Source organism: Pelophylax lessonae (genome assembly GCF_965119305.1).
Source record: "Pelophylax lessonae genome assembly, chromosome: 6".
In the NCBI taxonomy this organism is placed as follows: Eukaryota; Metazoa; Chordata; class Amphibia; order Anura; family Ranidae; genus Pelophylax; species Pelophylax lessonae.
Genome location: NC_138773.1, coordinates 250,333,597 through 250,346,576, shown reverse-complemented (window position 1 = coordinate 250,346,576; position 12,980 = coordinate 250,333,597). Strand labels below are relative to the sequence as shown.

General features: G+C 41.9%; 1 protein-coding gene across 1 annotated transcript in view; it reads left to right on the top strand.

Moving 5' to 3' along the window:
- The window catches only part of RAPGEF4 (Rap guanine nucleotide exchange factor 4), a 480,844-nt gene that overhangs the window by 325,317 nt on the left and 142,547 nt on the right, over nt 1-12,980 (top strand). The window contains exons 16-17 of the mRNA XM_082260932.1: nt 2,387-2,475; nt 3,597-3,675. Coding sequence (XP_082117058.1) covers nt 2,387-2,475; nt 3,597-3,675 — 168 coding nt within the window. The remainder of the gene's footprint in view (nt 1-2,386; nt 2,476-3,596; nt 3,676-12,980) is intronic.

Sequence of the window (12,980 nt, the reverse complement as noted above, 5' to 3'; positions counted from 1 at the left end):
ACAGAAGTTAGAAAAGTCAAGTCCCAGGTAGCAAAGTGAAACAAAATCACAGAGACCCACCAGGAAGGGATTTCTGACTAATAAAAGTCATAGCAGATACTTGTATGCTGGTGGCACATCACCAGAAGCAGAATGCCTAGAAGAGCCTTCTACCAACTACTATGGAATCACTCCCTTGCTGGCCCAGAATGCTCTCAAAGGCAACAAAGGGAGCATCATCTTTTTTTTCCAAGGGAGCTGTCTGCTATCAATCCTGTCACCAATGAGTTGTCTTTAGACACAAAATCAATTGTAACATGGTTCTTAGACAAATCTTTGCTTTTAAATGTTTAAAATGTTTGACACATTCACGTTAAAGTGTAACTAAATGCAAAACTTTTTTTTTTTTTGGATTGAGTGAGGAGGGATTAGAGCTGTCAGTTTTTATTGTTGACTGTCCTGCTTACTGTTATCATGCAAAGTGAAAGTAAAAGAATATCTTGAATTTTGGGTTTACAACAGAACACTAATAGAGGGGAAATCTTCCAATGGGGGCGCTAGTTCTGGTGACACACCAGGACTTCCTCACTTTGGAGGGATTTCCACTCACTATTTTGGTTATGGGACAGGAAGTGAAGGGAAATCTTCCCCATGGAACACAGATGGCAAAAAAACTGATAGGGGTTATAACCCTCCCTTACTCTATCCAAAATGTTGCCTTTAGTTACACTTTAAGTAAAAATACAAAAATGAGCAATAATAGTGTACAAGGGGAAGTACCCATCAGCAATCAATCAGATTTGAGTTTTCATTAGGTATAATAGTTATATTAGTCATTTTAGTTATTAGACAATTCTTTGCTCTTTGGACTGCTCTACTGAATAAGTGGGTCATTGCAGTGATGATAGCGCAGAATAAAACGTTTAAATAGGAATGTGTCTTACCTGAATGTTTTGCACTTCACTAGGTAAAAATAGTCTGAGCATGTGAGGCTTGGAAGTAGGGATTCCCAGATATATCGGAATCGGCCCCTGAGGTTACCGATATTGCTGATATAGGCAATCACCCCGGTACCAGTGTTCATAGACGAGGGTCGGCTGTCTTGTAATGACAACCGATGCTGCTGAGAAGCAGCTCGGCTGTCATTACAAGGAGCGGGAGGGGACACCCCCCCCCCTCCCCCTCCTGCCGCCTTCCATGGCTCGTCCGGGTCTCCCATCCCACCGGGAGACCCAGGCAACCAGCCTGCACGGCCGCCGAAGAGAACACCCGATTAAAGCCGCATTGGCTCTGATCGGGTCTCCATGTAAAAACCTGGAAGTGATGTCATGGCATCACTTCAGGGTACTCGGCGCCAAATTCAAAAAAATTACAGCATTCAAAACAGCCAAACAGCCGTACTTAACGTACGAAAATATCGGCCAATATCAGCTGATACCGATATGCGATGACCAAAATATCGGTATCAGCAAAAAGAAAAACGAAATCGGTCGATCACTACTTGGAAGGTCATGTAGTAGAGCATTTATTGTGTTTTTTTTATTTATTTTTTAAATATATATAATATAGATAGTAGCAGATTTATTTTTGTGATGGCAACATCTCGTACAAGCCTTAAAGCGGTAGTGAAGTGAACAAGGCAAAAATACCGGCCTCTCTGCAAGTTAATGGCATAATGAACTAATATCCACCCCATACTAGCCAATTTTGACAGACTTACCTGGAAAGCAGATCCCTCCAGCAGCACGCTGTCACTGCCACCAGGGCTTCCATCTTCACTTGATCTGCCTTCCGGGTTCACAGGCTCTGGCCATTTGAATGGCTGAGCCGTGAAGCTGTCACTCCCGCACATGTGCAAGGCAGTTATGATTGTGGCACAGCACTCTGGATTGACAGCACATTCAGTATGCCCTTAATCCAGAGTGCAGTGCGCATGCCCCGGTGATGTCACCGGCTGCAAAACTTGTGAATATCCCCTAAATGATGCATGTTTAGGAGATATTCATTGTACCCACAGGTAAGCTTTGTTATAAGCTTACAAGTAGGTACAAATGACGAAGTAGAGTTTACTACTGCTTTTAGATACTACTACTACTATAGATAGTACACCTGGCATGCCTTACAATTATACAGAATATAACTGAATGTAGATATCATGAGAGCTTGTAAGATGTGACAATCCAAAAGAGAAAAAATGAAAAACATTAGGAAACTCTTCATATAAAATCTGGAGCTGAAGGACTAACATGCAGTGTATCTCTTAATGGCTCAGTATCTAAGGTACAGTGAATATATATATATAAAATATACTGTATAGACTTTTATAACCTATTAATAATATCTAATAGCTTTTCTAAATGTCACCTATTTATGTTTATTTAAGGTTTTACTTTTTTTTTTTTCCCAGGTACACAGTAATGTCTGGAAATCCAGAAAAAATCTTAGAACACTTCTTAGAGACCATGCGCCCTGAGTCAGGATTAAATGAAGTGACAGGTAACAAAGGTGCAAGAAAATTAAATGTATTAATTATTATTATTATTTATGAGTATTTCAATTGGAATTCTACTATAATGTTCTTATAGACAATATTCTGAGGCATCTTTACTTCTTAAGGGTCCATGCACACTAGTGTTTTTTTTTTTTTTTTTAAGCTCAGAAAAAGCTAGAAAAACACGCCTGATGAAAAACGCTGGTAATAGCAATTTTGTACTGGCTTCTAGTAGCATTTTAGTAGCTTTTAAAAGCTTAAAAAAACACTAGTGTGCATAGAGCCTAAAAGAAATACTCCACAAAGGAGCCCCCTCCTAGCATTCCTGCCTCTTCTGGATTGCTGTACTACCTTAGAATCACTGACAGCCAGGAGCGAAGCCGGCAGTGAAAGCTGGGTCTGAGAGTCAGACTTTCACCTACTGTGGGGACTCCTCTCTGTCAGGATACACTGATCAGTGTCTGTAGCCGCAGATCAATAAATATTTCCCAACAAGCCCGTTTGTCAGAAGTCCATCATTCGAGCAGGAGCGGCCACACATTGAACAACATTTGGCCAGTCGGCCAAATTTCTATCCATCTATGGCCAGCTTAAGACTGACAACAGCAAAACAAACCCCTACTGGCACAGAGTGATGACTTCCCCTTTACCAGTCTAAGAGCTGCTGTGTAGTTGATTATAGGAAACTATAAAAAGGTGCTAAAAGGTGTAAAAGAAAAAAGGTGCTAGTTACATTTTAAAATTTACGAAAAGTCCAACCCCAGTTTGTGGGCTTTTACCACTCATTAATTTCACCCATTTTTTTAAAAATAATAAAAAAAATTAATACCACTCTGCACCCGGCGCTGTGGTTATTCTCTTGGGTTTTTTTTTTGTGCTTTGGGTATATTATCTCAACATATTAAAAGTGCCCAGTGTGTAAATGTCTGAAACAATTAAATGATTTAAAATATTTAGAAGAAAGAGTTATTTTGGTTTAGGATGTCACTCTTCCATTGTCAATTCCTTGATAAAGTTGCAACACCATGAAATATATCTTAAGATTTCTATTGCTTTGTATACTGGTTGTATTTGCTCAATTTTTATGACTAAGAAAACTAATTTTTGACTTCCGAATTTCCTCTAGATACCGCTTTGGATGACTTTATTCTTATGCACTGTATTTTCATGCCAAACTGTCAGCTCTGCCCTGTCTTGATGTCCCAATATCCTTTCTCGGAATCAGTAACAATGCTCCCATATGGAAAAAGTCCATTGTTTAGTGTTATTATTTTTCTTTTCATTATTTGTTTAATTACCTAAGATGTCAAATTCACCAAGGCCAGAAAAGCATACGTGCCTGCTATATGGGTTCTGGCTTAAAGACCATCTCTGGGCAACTGAAAAAAGATCACTACAGTAGCAACATCCATAATTATACAATGTCAAAGAAAAAAAAAAGAGACAAGGAGAGGATGTATCACCTGAAGACATTGTTCCCAGTGAAAAGACATTGTAAACTTTTTAGGGCAATGTTTTGGTGTTGAACAATTACCGTATATGCTGGCGTATAAGACGACTTTTCAACCTTAAAAACATCCCCCAAAAGTCGGGGGGGGTCCTCTTATACACGAAGTATAAAATGTGAACCTTAGAGAACTCCAGGTTTAGGACTAACAAGCAGGCCCAAAACGAACGTTCTTATTCTGTCAGCCCGCTGGATGTGTGGTAATACTGTATGTACCGTAGCTTCGTCTACATACAGTATACTGCTATGAGCCAATCACAGTGAGTGATGTATTCTATTAATGAATACAAAGCCGGCTCAGATTGGCGGAGTCAGAGAGGTAGACTGATAATGTTACAACCTCTGACTCAGCCAATCCAAGCTGGAGTAGATGTTGTTTCCGGATTCTTTCAGTGTTTTTCAAAGCGTTTATCCGAAGGCTCAAACATTGGTTAATTTCAATTCTGATAAAGAGTTGGAATCCAATCAGATCAGCCCATCCTCTTCTTACATAGTTACATAGTTAGTGAGGTTGACAAAAGACACAAGTCCATCTGGCTCAACCAATAAAAAACAAAAAACAGTAAAGAAAACACAACCATACAATCCCATATACACAATCCTTTACCCGCAGTTGATCCAGAGGAAGGCAAAAAAATGTAGAACTACGTCGGTCACGTGCGTGGTGCTGGGGGACAAGCGACCGACACTGGCGGCGCGCTCCCGCCCCCACTAGGCAGCGGGGATGCCGATGCACAGGGCCGGCGGCCGTGATTGCCGCCGGGCACCCGCGATCACTCCCTGCTGAGAGAGAAGGACAGTCAGCTGTTGTAAACACAGTTGACTGTTCTTCTCTCTGAATTGATCACAGAGCACCCGTGATCCTTCTATATAGGATCACAGGTCTCTATGGTCATTTCACAAGCCCCTTCCCCCACAGTTAGTAAACACTCCCCTAGGCTCACACTTAACCCTTTGATCACCCACTAGGTTAACCCCTTCCCTGCCAGTGTCATTATTACAGTAACAGTGCATATTTTTAGCACTGATTGCTGTAGTAATGTCACTGGTCCCCCCCCAAAAGTGTCAAAATGGTCAGTTAGGGGTCCGATCTGTCCGCCGCAATGTCGCTGTCCCACTAAAAATCGCAGATTGCAGCCATTACTAGTAAAAAAAAAATAAATAAAAATGACATAAATCTTTCCCTTAGTTTGAAGATGCTATAACTTTTGTGCAAACCTATCAAAATACGCTTATTGCGATTTTTTTTTACCAAAAATATGTAGCAGAATACAAATTGGCCAAAAGGGATGAAAAAAATAGTTTTTATATTTTTTTGGAATGTCTTGGAATGTTATATACAGTCAGGTCCATAAATATTGGGACATCGACACAATTATAATCTTTTTGGCTCTATACACCACCACACTGGATTTGAAATGAAACAAACAAGATGTACAATAACTGCAGACTGTCTGCTTTAATTTGAGGGTATTTACATCCAAATCAGGTGAAAGGTGTAGGAATTACTACAGTTTGTATATGAGCCTCACACTTTTTAACGGACCAAAAGTAATGGGACAATTGGCTGCTCAGCTGTTCCATGGCCAGGTGTGTATTATTCCCTTATTATCCCATTTACAAGGAGCAGATAAAAGGTCCAGAGTTCATTTCAAGTGTGCTATTTGCATTTGGAATCTGTTGCTGTCAACTCTCAATATGAGATCCAAAGAGCTGTCACTATCAGTGAAGCAAGCCATCATTAGGCTGAAAAAACAAAACAAACCCATCAGAGAGATAGCAAAAACATTAGGTGTGGAGAAATCAACTGTTTGGAACATCCTTAAAAAGAAAGAACGCACCGGTGAGCTCAGCAACACCAAAAGACCTGGAAGACCACGGAAAACAACTGTGGTGGATGACAGAAGAATTCTTTCCCTGGTGAAGAAAACACCCTTCACAACATTTCGCCAGATCAAGAACACTCTCCAGGAGGTAGGTGTATGTGTGTCAAAGTCAACAATCAAGAGAAGACTTCACCAGAGTGAATACAGAGAGTTCACCGCAAGATGTAAACCAGTGAGCCTCAAAAACAGGAAGGCCAGATTAGAGTTTGCCAAACAACATCTAAAAAAGCTTTCACAGTTCTGGAATAACATCCTATGGACAGATGAGACCAAGATCAACTTGTACCAGAGTGATGGGAAGAGAAGAGTATGGAGAAGGAAAGGAACTGCTCATGATCCAAAGCATACTACCTCATCAGTGAAGCATGGTGGTGGTAGTGTCATGGCATGGGCATGTATGGCTGCCAATGGAACTGGTTCTCTTGTATTTATTGATGATGTGACTGCTGACAAAAGCAGCAGGATGAATTCTGTAGTGTTTCGGGCAATATTATCTGCTCATATTCAGCCAAATGCTTCAGAACTCATTGGACGGCGCTTCACAGTGCAGATGGACAATGACCCGAAGCATACTGCGAAAGCAACCAAAGAGTTTTTCAAGGGAAAGAAGTGGAATGTTATGAAATGGCCAAGTCAATCACCTGACCTGAATCCGATTGAGCATGCATTTCACTTGCTGAAGACAAAACTGAAGGGAAAATGCCCCAAGAACAAGCAGGAACTGAAGACAGTTGCAGTAGAGGCCTGGCAGAGCATCACCAGGGATGAAATCCAGCGTCTGGTGATGTCTATGCGTTCCAGACTTCAAGCTGTAATTGTCTGCAAAGGATTTGCAACCAAGTATTAAAAAGTGAAAGTTTGATTTATGATTGTTAATCTGTCCCATTACTTTTGGTCCCTTAAAAAGTGGGAGGCACATATACAAATTGTTGTAATTCCTACACCTTTCACCTGGTTTGGATGTAAATACCCTCAAATTAAAGCTGAAAGTCTGCAATTAAAACACATCTTGTTTGTTTCATTTCAAATCCATTGTGGTGGTGTATAGAGCCAAAAAGATTAGAATTGTCAATTTCCCAATATTTATGGACCTGACTGTAGCAGAATGTTAAAAATATTGTTTTGTTTTCAAAATTGTCGCTCTTTTTTGTTTATAGCTCAAAAAATAAAAATCACACAGGTGATCAAATACCACCAAAGAAAGCTCTATTTGTGGGAAAAAAGGACATAAATTTTATTTTGGAACAGTCGCACGACCACGCAATTTTTAGTTAAAATAAATCAGTGCCGAAACTCAAAAAATGGCCTGGTCATTAAGGGGGAAAATTCTTACAGTCCAGAACTGGTTAAAAGTGCAATGTAATCAAGCAAATTAGCAAATCTATGATAAACCCATCAAAACTTTAGCTAAAAACTCAAAAAAAGGATACTCATAACTGAATGTTCAAAGCAGGGATACCCCTTAACCTTGTGAAAGAAGTTTGTGTGCGATAAGAGCTCAGTCTGATTGAGATTTAACATTTCCAGCCCCCGATGAAAAATGCTTTGTGAGGTCAAATGTGCTTAGGGACCACATTTTTTTCTGAAATTCATAAACCATCAACAATAATATTCATTAGTATGTTTGATCTTGTCTATTACTGCAGCTAGCGTGCGTTTTCAGAAGGACAACACCAAATTACATTGTTATGTAGACATTTTAAACACAGACTACATTAGCCCTGTAGATATAGTTTTTCGTTATTTTAATAATGTCTGTTTGGGGCGTTTCAGTTTAGCTGTCCTGCAATATAAATATCATTGTCAGGGTATGCCTAACTGCACATAACTGAGATAATAAACAGAATATTTAAGGCCAAATTGTTTCTGCAGATCTGACAGTATAATTGTTGTGTCTGTAAGTTTTATTTATCTGGTGATTCTCATGAAATAATTTAGCGATGTAATTGTTACTGTTCACAAGTAGTTTCTGGATTTATTTTGCAAGTGTTTTAGACAAGTTTTTGGAGGACAAAGAATAATAAAATATAAAACAATACTCCTTTGTTCCCGCCTTAAAAACCACTTTGGGCCATCCGCTTGCTCTAGGTCACCTGAAAAAGAAATGGATAGTCCCGATTTGTTTTGTTTACTTACCTTGTTATTGAAGAAAATATACCTTAATTCCACTTCCTCCCTCTGCGGCCGCGGCCCGCGCCGTCACTTCCTGCTTGCATTGATTCCTGGGAGATGAATGTCATCACTCCCAGGAGTCAATGCGCCTGCACCGACCCCGCTCGTCACTTCCGGTGCAGGCACGTCATTCCCTGCTAAACAGCTTCTGGGCATGTGATGAGCAGGGCCGGTGCAGGGTATTCTGGGACCGAAGAGGACACATGAGATGGCAGCGCTGGACAAGACATTCTCAAGGTAAGTATTTCTTCTAAAAGGTAAGTGCAACCTGGGACAGTTCAGAGGCTATCCATTATGAAATGCACTAGCCCTGACTGTCCCGGGGGGATTTTTTATCTAAAAAACTTTTCTTAGGCCGGAAATCCGCTTTAAAGTGGTTGTAAACTGTTACATATACCCAGTGAAGTGGCTGGCCTCAGGGAACACACAGAAATTAAACAAATCCTCCTACATCTTTTGTACCTATTTATCTGCAGTATTCTCTTCTCTACATCTAATCAAAGTACAGAAATTTTAAAGCTTGTCTGAGAGCTCAGAAAAAAGGGGGTCAGAGAGCTGAAGTTACACTTTGCAGAGCTCAGTGAAAAGAGCTCTGAGAGCTGATTGGAGGGAAGAAACACACACCCCTTCACACAGCTCACAGGAACAGAGCTGAGGCTGTCACTCTTCTGGAGCTCCCTCCCCTGTGACCATTTTTCTCTCGGTGTCAGGAAAACTTGTCAGAAGGAATTTTTTGCTGATGACAGAGGAATGAGGCAGCATACAGAAATGATACTTAGTGCTCTGGATTGAGATGAGTACACACTATAGAGAGATATGCTTTGTTCAACTTCATGTCTGATTTTTACAATTATTTTAAAGCAGAACTTTACCTATAACAACTTGCTTCTTGCTGGAGGCTGCCATGTTCCTGCAGCCTAGAGCCCCCAAACAGCAGTTAATCATAAAGTGGAACCAAACCTATTGATTTAACAGCTTCAAAAAGCAGTTACATTCCTGGAATGTTAGCTGTCACATTTGATTGTGTCCTCAACCAAACTGTCAAACCATCAAATGGTTGGTGTCATACTGGTCACATGTGCAGCACCATGGCAGTTGCAGATCAAACAGAAGCAGTGTCCTTGGCTGTAATAGGAGAGTTTAATTCTGTTTTAAGGTTGTCAGCAGATTGGCCTCTACAAACTCAGCAGTGCCTAAAAATGCCTAAAATGGGAGAGCAACTGAGCATGTGCAGAGCAGGGTGAGACAGTGTATTACTGGATTTTAAACAGTATTAGACACTTATTTTTATTGTTTTACAAAGCTATACATATACCTGCAAAATGGGCCGGCCTGAAGTGATCTAGAAGGACTTAATTTTCTGACTATAGTTCCACTTTAAAGTGGTTGTACAGTTAAAAATGTTTTTTTCTTTAAATAACAAGCATGTCATACCTGCACTGCACAGTGGTTTGTACAGAGTGGCCCCAAACCTCCTCTTCTGGGGTCCCCCACCCCATGCTTCCTATGGTGACATGTGCAGGCTTGCTTCCAAGCCGGACTGTTTGTGTCTATTGATTCTACCAGGAATGCATTAAAGCAGTAGTAAACTTTGCGGTCTGATCCGCAGACCAGCGCTTTAGCCAAAGTATACGCTGGAGGACCACTGCCGAAACTGACAGTAGGCCCAAAATGGGAGCAGCATCCAGCGCGGCATCGCAAACAAATTGCAGCCCCTGTACCAACTGGTCCAACAGCTCCGCAAAGGCAGGGGGGAGTTGTTTCCCCTCCAGGTCATGGCGTAGCAACTTAGCCCATTCAGTTAAGGTTTGCCTAGTCCACTGGACCGAGTACCTTCAGGGTTGTCCAGTGCGTATTCAATCGGACAATGCCACCACTGTGGCTTATGTCAATCACCAAGGGGGCACTAAAAGTGTTTTGCGGCCTTGGAAGTGGCCAGCATCCTCAGATGGGCAGAACGCTTTGTTCCAGCTCTCTCAGCTGTTCACATTCAAGGAGTGGAAAATTGGCAGGTGGATTTCCTCAGTCGACAGACCTTGGATCAAGGGGAATTATCTCTCCATCTGGAGGTGTTCCAGCAGTTGTGCCTTCGTTGGGGCACTCCAGATGTAGATCTGTTGGCATCTCGGATCAACAGAAGAGTGCAAGGGTTTGTCCCGGGACCCTCTGGCAGACGCTACTGATGCGCTGGTGGCCCTGTGGGGTCAGTATTAGCTGATATATGCCTTTTCTCCTCTCAAGTTGCTGCCAAGACTTCTTCGCAGGATCGAGGCAAAAGGGATTCTGGTCATTCTTGTGGCTCCGGACTGGCCTCGCCGAACTTGGTACGCCGACCTGGTCAGGCTAGTCGCAGACGCTCCTTGGAGACTTCCTCTCAAGGGCCAATCTTCCATCTTGCTTTACAGTCGCTGGCATTGACAGCTTGGCTGTTGAAAGCCAGGTGCTGAAGGTCAGGGGGTTGCCTGCTTCAGTGATTCCTACTCTGCTTAAAGCGAGGAAAGCGACTTCTAGGAAGATCTATCATCGTACATGGAAATCATATATTGCGTGGTGTGAGTCTCCTGGGGTTCCTCCTTGCTTTTACTCAGTGGCCTGGATCTTGGCTTTTTCTTCAACGGGGAGTTGATCAAAAGTTGGCCTTGAGTACTATCAAGGGTCAGGTTTCGGCCTTGGCAATTTTCTTACAACGGCCACTAGCCACTGATTCCCTGGTGTGTAACTTTATCCAGGGAGTGCGACACTTGCCACCTCCGTTACCACCTTAGGAGTACGACCTCTGTTACCACCTTGGGACCTTAATTTGGTGCTGTCCGTTCTCCAGAAACCTCCTTTTAAAAGTATTCAGGAGATTCCTCTGCTTACCTTATCCCAGAAGGCGGCCTTCTTGGTGGCTATTACTTCTGCCTGGAGGGTGTCGGAACTGGCCGCATTGTCCTGTCGTTCTCTCTATCTGGTGGTTCACAGGGATAAAGTGGTATTTCGATCCGTCCTTCCATCCGAAGGTGGTTTCCAGTTTTCACTTAAATTAGGACATTGTGTTACCCTCTTTGTGTCTTTAGCCTAAACATCCTAAGGAAATTGTATTACATGGATGTGGTTCGGGCACTCAGGGTGTGTTTGGCGACTACTGAGTCTTTTCGTAAGTCAGATTTGCTCTTTGTACTCACGGATGGCCCAAGGAAAGGGCTGCCTGCGTCTATTGCAACTATTTCCAGATGGATCAGACAGATAGTTGTGCAGGCTTATTTGATTAAGGGTCAGATTCCACCTTTTCCTGTTATGGCGCACTTCACTCGGGCGCTTAGTGTTTCCTGGGCCTTTCGCCATCAGGCATCAGTGCTTCCGGTTTGCAAGGCGTCTACCTGGTCGTCTGTTCACACTTTCACAAAGTTTTACAAGGTGGATGTGCTGACATCTGCAGAGACCTCTTTTGGCCACAAAGTTTTGCAGGCTGCCGTTTAAGGGTGTTTTAGTTTCCCTTGAGGGTTTATGATGTTTTTTCAGGTGGGTCTCATCTTGTTGTTCTTATGAGTCCTATGTTGCCTGGTTGGCTATTGTTAAGCCTTGGGGAATTATTTTTTTACTGTTCCCACCCCTCATTTTTATGGCACTGCTTTGGGACATCCCTACTGATATGAAGATCAGAGACTGCGTCCGTCAATGAAATATAGAGAAAATTGGATTTTTTGTCTTACCGTAAAAATATTTTCTCTTATGTTCATTGACGGACGCAGTACCCGCCCCTCTATTGGAGTTGGGTTGGTATTATTTTCTCTGTCACTGCTTTGATACAAAACTAACATCCTATAGCAGGGAGAGAGGTTATACCCCCTGGGACTGCCCATAGGCATAGCCAGAACTTTTTTTCTGCCTAGTGTCCTACTCCTGTATGGGGCAGTATAACCCTACTGATATGAAGATCAGAGACTGCGTCCGTCAATGAACATTGTGCTCAATTATTAGGCATGTGAGTATTTTGACCACATTCTATTTTTATGCATATTGTCCAACTCCAAGCTGTATAAACTTGAATGCTTTTTGGATTTAAGCATATCAGGTGATGATGTCAAATAATGAGAGTGTGTGTGTAGTTGTGCCTAATGCCCTTAGTAGTGTCAATAAAAGAATTGTGTTGTAAAGTGCAAAGTCTAAAATGTTCCTCCTTAGTGTCCTTGGTAAATAGTAAATGGGTCATATATAAACATCAATATCATAAAAGCAAACACAGGTTCCTAGATAAACTCTAATACAGTGATTATAAATGTGAAACACAAATATGTACTGTAAAAAAATATATATATAATCGCAACTGAATGGCGTAATCGCAAAATCACAATATCACAATATAATCGCATAAACAAAAAAAATCCTTAAAAAGCATCATGTATATGCAATTTATTAGTAAATCCATATTATTACCAAGAGCAAGTGCAACTAGAGTCGTTTACAGTTAGAAGACACCTGAGGTCCTCTGACTGTAACAGCAGCAGCCAACTACTGGGGGAGATTAGGAAAAGCCCACAGTGCCACTAAATGGAAAAAGAAGCGCTCGCGCAAGGAGCCAAATACCGAAACGGGCCAGATGTAGTGTAGTCATTTATTGCTGATGCATAAGAATCAAAAAACACCCAGATGCCAAACAGTGTAAACATATACAGCACATTGCACTTACTCAGATGGCCGCCAGTTCCAAAACCAGAAATGGCAGCGTGATATCAGCGTATAGCTCTGCTCCGACACGTTTCGTGCCAACGCATGTCTTCAGGGGACGCTAATACGTTACTAAATCCGGCCCATTTTGGTATTCGGCTCCTTGCATGACCGCACCTTTTCCATCTAGTGGTGCTGTGGGCTTTTCCAACTCTCCTCCAGTGGTTGGCTGCTGCTGCTACAGTTAGAACACTTCAGGTGGATGGATGGAGCTGGATGTCAAGGGACTGGAAGC